General features: G+C 40.2%; 1 protein-coding gene across 1 annotated transcript in view; it reads left to right on the forward strand.

Moving 5' to 3' along the window:
- The window catches only part of Abi1 (abl interactor 1), an 88,330-nt gene that overhangs the window by 28,232 nt on the left and 42,118 nt on the right, over positions 1-17,980 (forward strand). The window contains 1 exon segment of the mRNA XM_038334021.2: positions 7,815-7,982. Within this exon segment, the coding sequence (XP_038189949.1) occupies positions 7,815-7,982 (168 nt within the window).

A 17,980-nucleotide genomic window follows, 5' to 3' on the forward strand; every position in this document is an offset into this window, starting at 1 on the left:
AGAAAGCAAAAAGGGAAACACAGGTCAGAAGAAGAAAACCAAAGGGAACGTAAAGGTATCCTTTGAACTGGCATTGGACTGAAAGCTAAGGAGAAAGTGAGCTGAGCACACAGTTTATCTCCTCCTGCCTCCTGACTGTGTGCACAGCTTGGCCAGTTATGTCATGCTCCTGCCTCCATGCCTTTGCTATCATGATGAACTGGACTCTTTTGACTGAACCAAAACAAACATTTCTTAAATTGCCCCCCACCCCACCCTTTTTGCCAGGTACTTGTTACAGCAACGAGGAAAGTAACTAGTAATTGGTTTTGGTCATGGTAGACTGAACCATGGTTTTGCTGTTGTTTTTGCTTGTGAGTTTTGTATGTCTAAAAGATGTGTACATATACTGTATTAACCGATTATACTGTGGTGGTTTTTACTTTTTTGTTTACTCAAACTCAGACTGTGTGCTCCATAATCGCCCTTGTATGGCTGCCAAACACACTGGGTTAGAATTAGCCAAAAGAGGGGTTAGTGTAAGCAACGTTGTCTATTATCTGAAGGTGTTCTGGTTAGATGTGGTAAGATGCATGGAGAGACTAGTGGGCTCCAGCTTGACCTACTTTCTTGCTCTGTGTCCAGTTCCTTTTCCTGATTGTGACAGTAGCCCCGCCCATCTGACAGATGTGCAGGTGTAATTGGCAAATCTAGAGTGGCACAACTTCCGCAGCAGCTATTCCTTTGTAGTCCGCTTTCCGTAGCTGCATGCTTTAGCTTCTCAAGTTGATTGATTCATTACTCTCTGATTTTGCATCTTCCCTTCCGCATCTTCATTGCTTCCTCAACTATTACTATTAATGTAAAGTGAAATTATGTAGTAGATAACTTTTCTATAAATCGCATTGGACTGCTTCCTGCTTTAAATCCTGACGTTAATACACTTTCCTTGTTGGTAAATATCTATAATTTTTGATTACATGATAGTCAGAATGAGATTTTTGTCACCTGTCATTGGTTCTTTACATTGGTTCTAGTTTTTCTTTGCTGATACAAATTGAAGTGATATGAATATTGTTTGCACTTGCCCTTGCTTTTCTTCTGGGCAAATTCCTAGACATGAAGAACATATAGTTTGAAGCAGTTGTGATATATGTTGTCTGGTTGCACTGTCCAGTATGCGGAGTGTTTTGCAATCATTCTTTTTAAGAAGAACTAAAATTGTTTGGGAAGTGAATTAGTTGATAGTAAAGGAGGAGGTGGAAGGAAAGCCAATGTCATGGGCTAAATATAAAATCTTTTATATGAGCAGTACATAAATATGTAACATGTCAGTTATTTAGAGGAGTTTGAGAAGGCCATGGAGATGGATTGTCCTTCCAGGTAAAAGATTTTGTCAGTACAACTGTCAGCGGGGCCTGAATCTGTCCTCCCTGGCTCTCATGGTGAGCAGTGGTGCACTGAAGACTTCTTAGGGGAATTGAGGCTTACGTGTTACTTGTGCTATGTGACTGAAGAAGGGGAATGGATGTGCATAATTTAGGTTGCATGATGGGGCATTGTTTCCCTGGGCAGAGGAGGGACGTGGGTGACCAGTGCAGCCTGTACCACCACCAGGTGGTGGTGAGTGAATGAACACTGGACGGCCGGCTCTGTGGCCTTGCTTATTTAGTCCTCTTTGTTAGGGCCTGTCTTGTCTATCAGTGAATTTTATTTGGTTTATTTTCTCACTGTGTAACTCAGGCTGGCCTTGAACCTAATTGTAATTTTAAAATGTACTTGCTCTTTCTGAAATAGGGTTTCCCTCGATTGTGTCCTAAGCCTTTTAAAGTTTAAATGCTTTGATATTGATAATAAAGGGATTATTTGGGTTGTAATTATGATACAACTTAAAATTTCAGAGCTGTATTAACAATCTGTCTACTAGAAATGCCAGAAAGATAAATTGACTCTAAAGGTTTAAAAGCATTTTCGAGAATAGAGTTAAATATGAAGATGTGTGTAAGTGTGGTAGGAGCTGATTGTCGTGTGTAAGTTTTCCAGTTAAAGACAGACTGTGCCACAAACCCTATTCCTGTCCCCATGTCTCCAGTGTTGCTCAGTCTGTCCTCAAATTTGGTGATCTTCCTGCCTCCCAAATGCTTGGATGATGGTTGTTTGCTGTCACTCCTGTTTGTGTTAACTTTTGAGCGGCAGTCATGACAAGGATGACTTTTTTTTCTTTTGGGAGTCAGATATTATTGACATAATAAAATGGGAAAAAGATTTTACCTGAGGTGAAGACAGTGAGGAAGAAGAGAGACAGTGAAGTGAGGGTGTGGATGGGGGTTTTCAGTGGGAAGGAGGGAGGAGGGGTGATAGAAGGATGTAGAAGAGATTGAGGTTGCTTGTAGCCAGCAATTTTTTATTTCATGCACAATGAAAAGAACCCCCACTCCCTTCCATTTGAAGAAACTATGATGGGACAGAAAGGATTTAAGGAAGCAGATGCTATTGAAGGTTTCTACCTCAGCTAGCAGATTCTAATTTAGTAAGTTGGATTTCTGCAGGTGGATAAGGAAGGAGGAAGAAGGAAATGGGTAATGGTTGAGATGGTCACAGAGTTCAGTTATGTCTTGAATTTCCGGCATGGTTTATTTTCAATGTGTTCACTGTGTTGTGTATTTTAACTGCAGCTATTTTAAACAACTAACTTTCCTTTTAAAGCTGTGTGTGTTTGCTAGGCAGTGGTGGCATGGTGGCCTTTAATCCCAGCACTTGGGGGGCAGAGGCAGGTGGATCTCTGTGAGTTCAAGGCCAGTCTGGTCTACAAGAGCTAGTTCCAGGACAGCCTCCAAAGCTACAGAAAAACCTTGTCTCCAAAAACAAACAAACAAACAAAAAAAGAGCTGTGTATATTTGATTCCCTTTAAGGACACTTAAAGGACAGGGATGACAAATGGACTTCATATCATATGTCAACTCCCAGAGCCATTAGTTAACAGGGAGCCTAATTAACTAACTAATTAGTGTAGTTAATGCTGATCTTAGTTCTGTGGACACATTCGTAGTTGTCTATAGTCTGTGGTCCGTTTTGTTTGCTTCTTTGACATGCTTAGGTGATTGGTTGGTGATTATGAGGGAGCTACAAACAAAACAACTGGCAGCAGTCATTTTCTGCAGATCTGAGTGGAAACTAACGGTGACTTGAAAGGCGTTCTTCAGTAAGGCTGTTAAACCCCGGCATGGCTCTCTTTTTCTCTTTTTTATTTTGATTTTTCAGAACAGGGCCCTCTCTGTTTAGCCCTGTCTATCCTGGATCTCTGTAGACCAAGCTGGCTTTGAACTCAGAGATCTGCCTGCTCCTGCTTCCCGAGTGCTGGGCTTAAATGCGTGAGCCACCACCATCCAACCACACAAGTCTTTTTAATGCTTTAAATTTTGCAAATCAGAGAAAATGAAAAAAAAAATTTGTGGGGAGTAAGGTGTCATACCACCCAGGTTGGTTTTGAACTCACTGTGTAACCAAGAATAACTTTAAATTTGACACTTCTAAGTTGCTCTTGTTTTGAATGCTAGCTTCATAGGTATGCATCACTACTCCTCGCTTTCTTTATGGGGGGGCAGGGGAAGGGATATAGCAACCAGGCTTTTGTGTATGCTAGGCAAACACTCTGCTAACTGAGCTAATCCCCAGCCCCCAAGAAAATGAAGTTTAAAATTTAGTTTCTTTGATGGGCTGAAGACATGACTTAACGGTTAAGAGTACGTGCTGTTCTGCAGAAGAACTGAATTCGATGTCCAACATCCACACATGGTAGCTCACACTGTCTGGGCACCAGGCTTACATGTGCTGTATATATACACATTCAGGCAAAACATTCACGCAATAAAAATTACTCACTAAAATTTAATTACTTCAATTTTTAAAGATACTTTGTTTTTTATTGTTGCCAGTGATCTACATAAAAAATTCTATTTTCTCTATATCATTGCTAGCACTTGTAATATTTAAAAAAATTTCTTAGATTATATTTTAATTATATTTCTACTTTTCCTTTGTTCCCTCCAAACCTTCCTCCTATATATATGTCTCTCCCTTCTCTACTTCAGATTCATGGCCTTTTTTAAAAAATCAATTGTTATTACATGTATATATGTATATACATATGTACTGGTTGGGTTCATATAATGTTACTCACATGTATGTCTTCAGGGCTCACCATTTGGAACTGGACAACCAGTTGTTGTACTCTTCCCTTACATTAAAATTTAAAATGGAGGCTATGTAAAATACTGTTTTTGCTTAAGTATGACATTACTGTTTGGGTAAGAGTGCATTGCACTTTACTGTATCAGAACGAAAGGGTTCTTATGTGTAGGTTTATAAGTAGAATAATTTCTATTAACATTTAATTGGTTCTAAATAGTATATGATTCTATAATAAAGAAAACTGGACAATAGAATACAAGCTTTTACATGGGAGGAAAGGAGAACTAGATGTTGGCCCAGACCTGGCATTTCCTGTGATGGGAGTGTGGTCTGTGAACTGAAAGCTGAGAAGCAGGCAGGGAATTCTAGAGAGTATAGTGGGTGATTGAAGGTAACTGTCTTATTTAAGTTTGTCTACCCGACTTTGTAAACACATGTTTATTTTTCCTCTTTAATTGTAGAAATTCCCCTGTCTCCCCCAGTTCTGAATTTTAATTCTAGAACAAATGTCCTTGAACATTCTAGACAAATGCTCTACCATGGAAGAAAGTTCCTAGCCTAGATTCTGTGTTTTAATGCAAAAAGACTTTGTTTTTAATAGTGTGGATGACTGATTCTATTCAAAATTGTATTTGTATTCCTAGCCACTACAAGAGGGAGTAAAAGAAACAAGACAGAAGACAATTTCAAAGAAAAAAGTAAACTTGTTTTACACAGATAGCAAAGTTGTTCCAGCGTCCTAATTAATCTATAAAAAGTGGCTAAAGTTGACAAATGAATTTGGAAACATCACAGAATTATAAGGCTTGTGTGTGTGTGTGTGTTTTCTGAGACAGGGTTTCTCTGTGTAACTAGCTGTCCTGGAACTCACTATGTAGACCACGTTGGCCTCGAACTCACAGAGATCCACCTGCCTCTGCTTCCCATGTGCTGGGATTAAAGGCATGCGCCACCATTGCCTGGCCTAAGACCAGTGTTTTAAAGCCAGTTATCAATAAATTTGTCTGTAATCCCAAAACTCATCAGATTAGTTCCAAGCTTTTTTAAAAAAATCACTCTCACATCCAATTTATTATCATTACTGTGTGTATATACTTTGCGCAAGTGTGAGGGTGCCAGTACTGCAGCATGAGGGAGGTCAGAAGACAACTCTGGAGCTGTTTTTCTCCTTTATATTTAAAGGGTTCAGGGAATTGAACTCAAGCTTGTGCAGCAAGTGCTTTTACCCATTGAGTCATCTTGCCAGACTGATTTGGGCGCGGGCGGGCTTCTCTCTCTCTCTCTCTCTCTCTCTCTCTCTCTCTCTCTCTCTCTCTCTCTCTCTCTCTCTCTCTCTCTCAATTTATTGATTTTACGTCCCTACTGCAGTTTCCTATCCCCCCTCCCCCCCCAATCCACTCCTTTTTCTAGTCAAGCCTTTCATAGGTATCAACAAAACATGGCATATCAAGTTGCGGTAAGACTAAATAAGCACCTCCCTTTGAATGTAGACTGGACAAGGCAATCCAGTTTGAGGAATAGATTCTTAAGAGCAAGCCAAAGGGACACTCACTGTTCGCACTGTTAGGAGTGCCACAAGATAAACAGCTGTCACATGTATGTCGAGCCATTCAGGCTCCCTGGTTGTTGGTTCAGACTCTGTGAGTTCCTCTGAGCCAGGGTAGTTAATTTTTGTTTGTTTGTTTTTGATGTCCGTGACGCCTCTGGCTCCTACATTCCTTCCTGCCTGTCTTCAGCAAGATTCCCTTGGCTAATGTTTGGCTGAGGATCTTTGCCTCTGTTTCCATCAGTCACTGGATGAAGACTCTCTGAAGACAATTGGGTTAGTCACCAATCTGATCACAGGAGATGGCGAGTTCAGCCTATGTATTTGCTATTGCTAGGAATCTTAGCTAAGGCCATCCTTTTAAATTTGTGGGAGTTTCCCTTGCACCAGGTTTATACCTAAGCCTGAAAACCACCCCATTCCCAGTGGTCTTTTTCAGTACTCTCCCTCTCCACCCACCCTCCATCCCTCAAGTTCCCATCTCTCTCTCTCCCCAGTCCACCCGGGAGATCTCCTCTGTTTCCCCTTTCCAGGGAGATCAATGTGACCCTGCTTGTTACCTAGCCTCTCTGGGGCTGTGGATTATCCTTTACTTTACAGCTGATATCCACTTATGAGTGAGTACATACCATGTTTGTCTTTCTGGGTCAGGGTAACCTCACACAGGATGATTTTTTTCTAGTTTCACCTATTTGCCTTCAGATGTCAAGATGTCATTTTTTTTTTAACAGCTGGCTAATACTTCATTGTGTAAATATATCACATTTTCATTGTCCATTCTTTGATTGAGAAGCATCTAGACTGTTTCCAGGTTTTGGCTATGACAACTAAAGCTTCTGTGAACATAGTTGATCAAGTGTCCTTGTGTTATGATTGAGTATCCTTTTGATATATGTCCAAGAATAGTTTAGCTGGGTCTTGAGGTAGATAGGTTTCTAATTTTCTGAGAAACCACCATTTCCAAAATGGTTGTACAAGTTTGCATTCCCACTAGCAATGGAGGAGTGCTCCACTTGCTCTAATCCTTTCTGACATAGGCTGTCATTAGTGTTTTTGATCTTAGTCATTCTGACTGTGTAAGATGGTATCTCAGAGTTGTTTGGATTTGCAATGCCATGATGGCTGAGGATGATAAACGTTTCTCTTTAAGTGTTTCTCTGCCGTTTGAAATTCTTCTGTTGAGAATTCTCTGTTTAGGTCTGTACCTCATTACTAAATTGGATTATTTGATTTTTGGATGTCTAGATTTTTGAGTTCTTTATATATTTTGGAGATAGCCCTCTATCAGATGTGGGGTTGGTAAGGATCTTTTCCCACTCTGTAGGCTGCTGTTTTGTCTTATTGACTATGTTCTTTGCCTTACAGAAGCTTTTCCGTTTCAGGAGTTCCCATTTATTAATCTTGGTGTTTTGTGCTACTGGTGTTCTATTTAGGAAATTGTCTCCTATGTTAATGTGTTCAAGGCTACTTCCTACTTTCTCTTCTATTAGGTTCAGTGTAACTGGATTTATGTTGAGGTCTTTGATCTACTTGGACTTGAGTTTTGTGCAGGTGATAGATATCGATCTGTTTGCATTTTTCTACATGTGGATGTCGAGTTATGCCAGCACCATTTGTTGAGGTTGCTTTTTTTCTTTGTTGTGTATTTTTGTCTTCTTTGTCAAAAATCAGGTGTTCCTAGGTGTATGGATTTATGTCTTGGTCTTCTATTTGATTCTGTTGATCCACTTGTCTGTTTTTATGCCAGTACCATGCTGGTTTTGTTATTATAGCTTTGAAGTAGAGCTTGAGAACAGGGATGGTGAGACCTCTAGCAGTTCTTTTATAGTACAGGATTTTTTGTTTTCTATACTGGGTTTTTTTTTTCCATTTAAAGTTTAATACTGTTTTTTCAAAGTCTGTAAAGAAACGAGAGAGAAAGAGAGAGAGAGAGTGGGAGGGAGGGAGGGAGGGAGGGAGGGAGGAGAGAGAGCGCGCATGCCATTTAACTATTTCTAATTTGGGCTTTTTAAATGGAGGAAAATAGCTCTGTATTTGTATAAAATGTGTCTTTAATGAATGTCAACTAACTATTGGTTATTTTTGTTCTTATTTCAGGCTACAGATAAGAGAAAAGCTCTGGAAGAGACCAAAGCATATACAACCCAATCTCTAGCTAGTGTTGCTTATCAAATAAATGCATTGGCCAACAATGTACTCCAGTTGCTGGATATCCAGGCATCTCAGCTTCGGAGGATGGAGTCTTCCATCAATCATATCTCACAGGTATCAGCTTGTAAAGTCTTTTAGGTTTATAGTTAGTCAAATGGTAGCACGTGTCTTAATTATAAGGGTACATACCTGCTAGGAGATTTTGCTGTGGTGTGAACATCTTACGAACACCTACGTCATCTTCATGGTATGTAAGTCTACCTACTGTTCCCTATGGACGGTTGATGTTGTCAAGAGTGGAAAATGCATGATTCACGAGGCTGTTGCTGGTGTAGAAAAAAGTTTTTAAAATAATTTAAAAAATAGTGTTAGGGCTGGAGAGATGGATCAGCAATTAAGAACACTGGTTGTTTTTCTAGAGGACCTGGATTCAATTCCTAGCACCCACATGGCAGCTCAAAAGTGTCTGTAACTCCAGTTCTGAAGGATCTGATACCCTCACAACAGACATACATGCAGCAAAACACCAGAACACCATCTAAAACATTTACTCCTAAAAAGGAAAAAAAAAAAAAAACGTAGTAGTAATGTTTTTTTTTTTAATACAGTGGTAACAAGTACTGTAATCTATAGACCAGTAAGAATTTATTATCATTATCAGGTATTATACAGCACAAAAGTGTGACTGGCAGTACAATAATAGGCATGTTTACACAGCCACTGCCATGATACAGATGAGTAATTTACTGTTCTTGGACACTGATGTAAAATCCTAGTAGACCTCAGGAAATATGCAGTCTCAGACAAATGTAATGTAATAATGGTATAGATGACCTGGGAATATAAAATCCCTACCTAGTATTTTACGGGTTGATTGTAGGCATGATCACTCTTAGCTTTGTTTTGAGTTGAGTAAGCTTTAAGTTTTGAAATAGTCTCACTGTAGTCCTGGTTGTCCCTGAACTAAGGTGCAGCTGCCTCAACCTCTTTTTAAAAAAGTTATTTTTTGCCGGGCGGTGGTGGCGCACGCCTTTAATCCCAGCACTCGGGAGGCAGAGGCAGGCGGATCTCTGAGTTCGAGGCCAGCCTGGTCTACAAGAGCTAGCTCCAGGACAGGCTCTAGAAACTACAGGGAAACCCTGTCTCGAAAAAAAAGCAAAATAAATAAATAAATAAATAAATAAATAAATAAATAAATAAATAAAAAAGTTATTTTTTTTTTTTTTTTATGTATGTGAGTGGCTTACAAATATGTCTGTGTACCATGTGGGTGCCTGGTGCCCACAGAAGCTAAAAGAGGCCATCAGATCCCCTAGGACTGAAGTTATAGATGGTTATGAGCTGTCATATGCTTCCTGGGAATCAAACCTAGGTTCTCTGTAAGATGATCCAGTGCTCTTAATGGCTGAGCCTTCTCTCCTGTCTCCAGCCTTAGCTTTTTGAGTGCTGGGTTCATAGGTGTGCACCACTATTCTTGCTCTATTTCATGTTGTGTGAGTCTTTTTACATTTGTAGAAAAACAACACAAAACTAAGCATTGTGGGTGTTTGTTGTCTTGACTAGGGTGGAACCCAGGGCTTTGTGTATTCTAGTCATGCATTCTACTACTGATCTGCACACCCTTTTTTTTGTTGTTATGGTAAGCTGCCCAGGCTGGCCTTAAAATTTTCTTTTTCACCCTACCGTACCCTCCTGATTAGCTGGGATTATAGTTATATCCCACCATGCCAGCCTGTTGACTTTTGTTGAGGTAAACTAAATTACATTTAATTAAAGCTTATAATAGTATCTTGCCAATTTTTACATATTCTCAAGAGGTCATCAGCATAAAGAAAGGAACATGTGCTTTTGTAAACTTTGCCTCCTTCCCATCCCTTGTTCTCAGGTTTTTTGTCATTATAGAATAGTTCATATTTTCTAGAAATTTGTGTGAATGCATTCATGTACCTATCCTCTACCATTTTCATCTTGATTTAGCCCTTTTTATATAGCACACTTACTTTGAAATTTACCCATACTATTCCCACATAAAAGAGTCTGCTTTTATTATTGAGCAGTTTCTTTTGATTTCCTTCCCCTCCCCTCCCCTCCTTTCCTTCACTCCCTCCCTCCCTCCCTCCCCCCCCCCCCCTTTCAAAACAGGGTTTTGAACTGTAGCTTTGGAGCCTGTAGACCACGCTAGTCTCAAACTCACAGAGATCTGTCTGTCTCTGCCTCCCAAGTGCTGGGATTAAAGATGTGCACTACCACTGCTCGGCTTGTTGAGCAACTTCTATTTATCTGTTATCTGTTTGTGTATCTGTTGTTGGAAATATAGGTTGTGTTTATATTTTGCCAATTACTCATTAAACTTCTATAAACATTTATATATAGATCTTCCTATAGTCAAATGATTTCCAATTTTTAGAAATTGTATTTTATTTATTTTTGTGTGTGGGTGTATATGTGTCTCAGCATATTTTGTTTGGAGTTAGAGGTGACTTAGCAGGTGACTTAGCTCCCTTCCAGTATGTGGGTCCTGGAGTGTGCTCAGATAGTCAGGCTTGGTAGCAAGTGCCTTCATGTTCTGAGTAATTCTCATTGGTCATGCTTTTGTTTCTTTAAAGAAGATATATGTGTGGAATGAATAGTTTACATGGTAGATGCCTGTTTATAAGAAATTATCAGATTGTTTTTAGTGTTTACTGTCTAGTCTGTGAGAGATCTTATAAGGAACAAGATCATAGGTTTTGTTACTTTTTATGCATTTGTAGATAGGAACAAGGTTGTTTGTTTTATCTTCTAATAAAATGAATTACTTTGGTTTTGCATTATTTTAAATGTCAGCAGTCTTTACTGGAATTAAATTCCAGTTAACTGATGTATTTTCAGTTCTGTACATTGTTAGATTTAATTTGATAGAATGTTACTGGAATTACTTTATGGTCTTGAGAATTATTGGTTATGTATTTGTAATGTCTTTGGCTTTGGTGTCATTATTGTAATTCTGGTTTTTATATTAGTAGTTTTCCATTTGACCCTAGACTTTTCACTTGGAAGTTATGGGTGCGTGTGTGTGTGTGTGTGTGTGTGTGTGTGTGTGTGTGTGCGTGTGCGTGTGCGTGTGCGTGTGTGTATGTGTGCTGGGATTATAGGCCTGCACCATTGCCAAGCTAGATGAAAAGTTCTTACCAAAACTGATTCAGGCAGAAAGATATACTACAAATTGATATTGTCATTGAAATGAGATAGTGTGATTATCAGCAGCACCTGAAGGTCACGCAAACATTTAGTAGAAGTCACTTGATGGACTAGTTTTGTTTTAATGTTATGGGTGCTTGACCTGCATGTATGTCTGTGTGCCGTGTGCCAACCAGAAAAGGCCTTTGGAACCTCTGGAATTGGAGTTACAAGTAGTTGTGAACCACTCTGTAGGTTCTGGTAATTGAAACCTGGTCCTCTGGAAGAGCAGGCAGTGCACTTGTTCCTAAGCCACCTCTCCGGCCCCAGATGCAGTTGGTATTTTAAAAGATGACTTTTCACAGTTGATAGTTTAGTCCACTTGACAGAGTGTTTACACGAAGCCCTGGTTTGATCCCCAGGGCTGCATAGATCAGGCAAGTTAGTACAGACCTGTGATTACAGCACTGGGGAAATGGAAGGAGGAGGATTTGGAGTCATAGGTCATCCTTTGTAGTGTGGAGCGGCGGGCTGCGTTCCCACCCGGCTCCCGGCCACCTGGCTAGCTTATGCCCCGAAATAACAACACACAAACTGTATTCATTTAAACACTGCTTGGCCCATTAGTTTCAGCCTCTTATTAGCTAATTCTCACATATCTTGCTTTAACCCATATCTAATAATCTATGTAGCACCACAAGGTGGTGGCTTACTGGGAAGATTCTAGCGTATGTCCATCTTGGGCTGGAGCTTCATTGCATCTAACCCAGAGAGGAGAGGCATGGCGATTGCCTGAAGCATCTGACTAACTTCCCTTCTTCCCAGCATTCTGTTCTGTCTACTTCACCTATCTAAATCCTGCCCTATCAAAAAGCCAAGGCAGTTTCTTTATTAACCAATGAGAGTCCTCCATCAATCCTTGACCACAGCAAGATGAAAAACAGCCTGAGCTATTCGAGACCTTGTCTCAAAGAAGAAAAAACAAAGCGGGGGTGGGAGGGGTGGGGTGGTGGTGGTGGTGGCAAATGCCTTTAATCTCAGCGCTTGGATGGCAGAGGCGGTTGGATCTCTGAGTTCGAGCCTGGCCTAGTCTACAGAGCAAGTGCCAGGACAGATTCCAGAGCTACACAGAGAAACCCTGTCTTGAAAAAACAAACAAACAACAAAAAAACCAAACAGGCTTTGGAGCCTGTCCTGCAACTCACTCTGTAGATCAGGCTGGCCTCTAACTCAGAGATCTGCCTGCCCCTGCCTTCCAGGTGCTGGGATTAAAGGCATGTACCACCACTGCCAGGCGACTATAGGTGTTTTATAATGTTAATATATTACATATGGACAGAATATATCTTCCAATTTTTTGGTTGTAACTGTTTTCTCTTTTAAAGATTTGCCATAGGCCAAGCATGGTTGCACAGGCCTGTGATCCCAGCTACTTGGGAGTCAAGTTCAAGACCTGGGAAAATGGAGCCAATAAATGATGTGGTTAAAGCCTCATATCAATAGCCAACTTTATTCAGAGCATCAGACAGTTTATACTCTGAGAGTAAAGAGAGTCATATGAGTAAAGTGTCCAAGCACAAATGCAGGCTGCATGTGGTGGGCGAGCTGCACGGGGCAGACGTGTTTTTCCATGGCGGCATATGAACAAGTGACAGCCAGTTGTAATGAGTAATCCGAGGTAAAGTCACGCTATCTGTGACACCTGGCAGGGGCAGGAAAGCACAACCCAAATCCAGTTACATGTTTTTGAAGAAAATGAGATCACAAGTTCCTTGTCTTGGTTCCTTGGAGTTTTCTCATACGAAATCTCACGGGACTCTGTTCTTGGCCTGTGTTCTGTCATCCTGTGTGTCTTTTCTGTAAACTGTGGTAGTGTTGGAACTGGACCGCCTTTAGACTTGCTAGGCTAAGTGCTCTATCACTGAGCTGCAACTCCAGCCCTTGGTGTTCAGATTGTTCTTACTGTGTGGCTGAGACTGCCATGGGGCTGTGCTGCTGCTTCCTCAGACCACTTGAGTGCTGTAAACCTTAGCAGGCTTCCCTTCCTGTTACTCCTCCACTAGGCGTCCTCCTTCTTGCCCCCTTTCCTCCCTTTTCTCTCCCTCCTGCCTCTTCTTCCTCCTAGCTCCTCTCTTCTCTTTCTCTTTTTCCTTTCTCCCCCTTTTGTACCTCACTGTACCTGCTGTCTTTCCCTGCTTCCTTCTGTGGTGGTGTTTTTTTTTTTTTGTTTTTTGTTTTTTTTTGTTTTTTGTTTTTTTTTTTTGAGGCAGAATCTTAACTCTATACTCAGGCTGGCCTAGAATGTGGTGTGTGGCCTAGGATGATCTCAAGTTCACTGTAGTGATCCTGCTTCTGCTGCTCCAGTGCTAGGATTGTGTGTGTGTGTGTTAGACATAGCTGTTATCATTAGACTTCATTTCACAAATTCCTCCCCAAATTGTGTACTCTGTGAAAGTTGTGAAATGCCAGTCAGTATTGCTTGGGATTATAATAAAAGTCCAAAATCTGTTCTATTTCTTTCCTTGGTCTTCATTTCTTCAGTGCTTATATATAATACATGCTACTTGCCAGTTTTTTAATCTTTATTTTAATTGATATTTATTGAGCTCTACATTTTTCTCTGCTCCCCTCCCTGCCTCTCCCCTCCTCCTTTCAACCCTTCCCCAAGGTCCCCATGCTCCCAATTTACTCAGGAGATCTTGTCTTTTTCTACTTTCTACTTCCCATGTAGATTAGATCTATATGAGTCTCTCCTAGTGTCCTCATTGTTGTCTGAGTTCTCTAGGATTGTGGTTTGTAGGCTGGTTTTCTTTGCTTTATGTTTAAAACTCACCTATGAGTGAGTACATGTGATAATTGTCTTTCTGTGTTTGGGTTACCTCACTCAAAATAGTTTTCTAGCTTCATACATTTTCCTGCAAAATTCAAGATGTCATTATTTTTTCTCATGCCTGTTTTTTTTATGCATGTGAATAACTGAATTAATTTATCCTCACAACAGCCTCATTAAAAAGCCTAGTGTGGTGGCAAAACCTTTATTCCTAGCACTCAGGAGACAGAGACAAGCAGATCTCTGAGTTCCACACTATCTGAGGCTTCATTGTAAGACCCTGTCTCAAAACACAAAAATTCAAAACAAGAAAGTAAACAATTAGCACCCAATATCATTACAGATGCAGAGGCTAGATAATTCACTCAGGATTATGTACTATTATAAATGGCATGTTAACCAGACAAGTTGGCCTTAGAACCTATTATTACTTGTTGTATTATCCTTGTTTTTCCTAGACTTTTTTTTTGGTGGGGACAGTACTAGACTTTAAACCTAAAGCCTTACACATGGCAAACAAGCACCCATCTACTGAGCTCCCTAAAGCCCCCCTTAAACTCTAAAGGCAATGGCTTTTCTCATCTGTTCTATCACTGTCATCATAGATAGCTGAAGTCTCTGGGTCTAGGGCTAAGGCCGATCTAGAACTCAAGATTCTTCTTGCATCCCCAAGGATTACAGATGCAATCCATCGTTTCTGGATGGTTCTAGTGTTTTGTTTTTAATTTGCCTTTTCTTCTTTCAGACAGCTTTTGAATATTTTATTTAGTGATTGTCACGTGTTTGTGCATGTTAGGTGTGAGGGCTGAGGGAGAGAGCTGTCTTACAGGGCTTGATTATGTGTTGGTTTTCTAAGAGGATACTGTGCTGCCACTTGAGGCCTGGTTCTGTTTGGCGATGAGGCTACTGTATTTCTGGATATAATTTTTTTATTTCTTCTGTGTTACCTTCTTTTAGAATCATTTTCTAAGTATTTCTAAATTATTGCTCATCTCAGGAAAGTCGCCTCAGTTTTATATTTTTTCTCCTTTTTAAGTTTCAGGGGTCAAAAGAATTATTTTATTGACTAGTTTTTTTTTTTTTTTTTTAAGTTTTATTCCTTTGTTCCTTATTAATTTTTTTGCGGTTTATTTTTTAGATTTGTTTCGGGTTCTCCTTTCCTTATGAAATCTGGTAGTCATTTTTCTCAATATTTAAGAATTAGAGACTAAGCTGGGTGGTGATGGTGCATGCCTTTAATCCCAGCACTTGGGAGGCAGAGGCAGGTGAATCTCAGTGAGTTAGAGGTCAGCCTGGTCTACAAAGCGAGTTCCAGGACAGCCAGGGCTGTTACACAGAGAAACCCTGTCTTGAAAAACAAAACAAAACGAAACGAAAAGAAAAAGAAAGAACTAGAGACTAAAATGCCGATGTAGAGCCTTCTTGTTGTTATATTGATATTCTTGTTTTTATTTTTCTTTTTTAAATAAAAATACCTAAACACTTGTGTGTTATGTATGAATGTGTGTGCCTGTACTCATGTCTGTGTGCATGCACATACCTTGGCACTGTGTGAGCAGAGGAACTTACTGTAATTGTTTTACCCCATACGTTCCAGGAATTGAACTCATATTGTCAGACTTGGTGACAAAGCCTATCTACTGAGCCATCTGGCCATCTAGCCTTTCATTTTAAAAAAACTTTGTACATGTATGTATTATATGTTGATAATACTTCCTAACTACCTTCATTCCCTCTTTTTTCCTACCACCCTCTCTCATGATCGATTTTTCTAGACGACTTATGTACTGTGATTGTGGCGTGGTGGCATGGTACCGTGTGCATGTGGAGGTAGGGACTACTTGGGAGTTGGTGTCTCCTTCTATCTTTACATGGTGTCTTGGTTAGGGGTTACTATTGCAATGATGAAATACCATGTCCTAAAGCAAGCTGGGAGGAAAGGGTTTATTTGGCTTATACTTCCATATCATAGTCAAGACAGGAGCTCAAACAGGAAAGGAACCTGGAGGCAGGAGCTGATGCAGGCACTATGGATGAATGACTGCTGCTTACTGACTTGCTCCTCATGGCTTCCTCGGCCTGTTTTCTTTTAGAACCCAGACCACCAATCCAGGGGTGGTCTCACCTGTAGTGTTCTGGACCCTACCCCATCAGTCACTAATAAGAAAATGCCCTACAGCTTGCCGATAGGTATTTTCTTAGTTGAGGTCCTCTGTTTTCAGATGCCTGTAGCTTATGGCAAATTGACATAAAACTGGCCAGCACACATGGGGTCCACTTACTGATTTCAGGTTGTCAGGCTTTGCCTAACAAACGGCCTTCCTACCAGGTCACCTCACCCTCTCTTACTTCTGCTTTCAAGTCTTGGCCGGGGACTTGGGATCCTCCTGCCTTTGCTCCCAATTGTTGCTATTATAGGCATGAGCCACCATGCCTAGTTATTTAATAGTAATTCTGACTCAAGTCTTTTACATTATGTGTTTCCATGGAGTCTGATTTTTCAGTTCATATTTTCTTAAGAAATCTATTTTGTAGTGTGCATATATAGGTCATTCTGAATCAAGTTAATTTCAGAGTTGATTGAAACTTTGTTTCAGGCATATTAAACAGAGCTCTGTAGCAGGGTTTTGGGCACTGGGCCATTTCCAGAGTCTGGCCTATTTTAAATAGCAGGGACAGACAAAGGTTGTCTTTTTCTTTGCTGAAGGCTTTCTCTGTGTACTTGTCTCGGGACTCTTACACTTTTCCTACCCGTCTCCGTTTGCTATTCAGGGCAAAAGGCTTTAGATTTTCATTTCTTAGTTGTTTTCAACAAATATATCTTGTGGTTTTATTTATATGTAAGAGTCTTTGGTTGAAACCCATGTTACCCCCTCTCTAGAGGCAGTTGAGGTTTAGTAGGCCTCCTGATAAATACAGTGTAGATTAAGGAAAGATCAAATAGTATTGCTATGAGACATCTCTTCCCTGCCTGCTTTTCTGTGTTTGAACATCGGGACAAGTTTTTGTTTTTGTTTTTTAAAGAAGCATATCTGTGCCCTTTACCCACCAAAGTAACAAGGACAGGAAAGAGAACACATTTAAAACAACATATTTCTTTGTGGTGATTTCATATAACCAAGTATTTGTTTTTTGTTTTAAAAAGATCTATTTTTTAAATTATGTACATTTGTGCATATATGTGCAGATGTGTGCGGGTTCCATCAGAGACAGAAGAGGGTTTCTAATCACATGGAGCTGGAGTTAGAGGTAATTTCCTCTGATGTGAATTCTTGGAACTGAACTTGGTCTTTGGGAAGGCCAGGCCATCTCTCTAGCCCATACAATCAAATCTTAGAGGATACTGTGAACTGAAGTTCCCAGAAAAGCCATGCCTAGGTTAAAGATTTACAAAGTCAGTTGCCTGGTTAGAACTTGCTAAGTAGGAGGAGAGCCTCAGTGTTGTTGCTTATCTGGAGCCAGATTATCTTACGTCATTACTAGCCAGCCATTGTCTTCCTCTGTTTTACCTAGCAACCATTCTTGTGACTATTAGGTTAATTCTTTTCGAATGTACTTTTAGACCAACTTTCACCAACCTAAAGGCTAAGAAAATTACAGATAATTCTCTAACAGATTCCCCACCTTTCTATAACCAACCTACTTGATGTTTCCATCAATGTATTTGAGAAGTACTATCATTTCTAGCTTTCATGAAAATGTTACCATATGGGAATTATATGTTCTTTTCATATATGTATTAGGGTAACCTGAGTATGTTCCAGGCCATGGTCACTCATACTTGGCTGCAGAGTAAACTGTCTCATGTTCTCTTGGATGCTAGAGCAGTTTTTGTTGCTGTTGTTTTAAAGATGGAGTCTCACTGTATATCCCTGGCCTTGAATTCCTTTCACAGAGGTTCACACAGTCCTTGCTTTGTGGTCCACCATGCTCACCTCAGCTGTGTGTGTGTGTGTGTGTGTGTGTGTGTTTTAATCAAAAGATAGTTTTGTTTACTTGTGAAATTTACCAGTTTGCTTATAAATTGTGTATTTGTTTCTTTTTTGTCTCTTGTAGCCCAGGCTAGCCTCCCATTCATAACCTAGCTAGGGATGACTTTGAACTCCCAGTCATACTGCTTCTA

The sequence above is a fragment of the Arvicola amphibius genome, chromosome 6, assembly GCF_903992535.2.
Source record: "Arvicola amphibius chromosome 6, mArvAmp1.2, whole genome shotgun sequence".
NCBI classification, from domain to species: Eukaryota; Metazoa; Chordata; class Mammalia; order Rodentia; family Cricetidae; genus Arvicola; species Arvicola amphibius.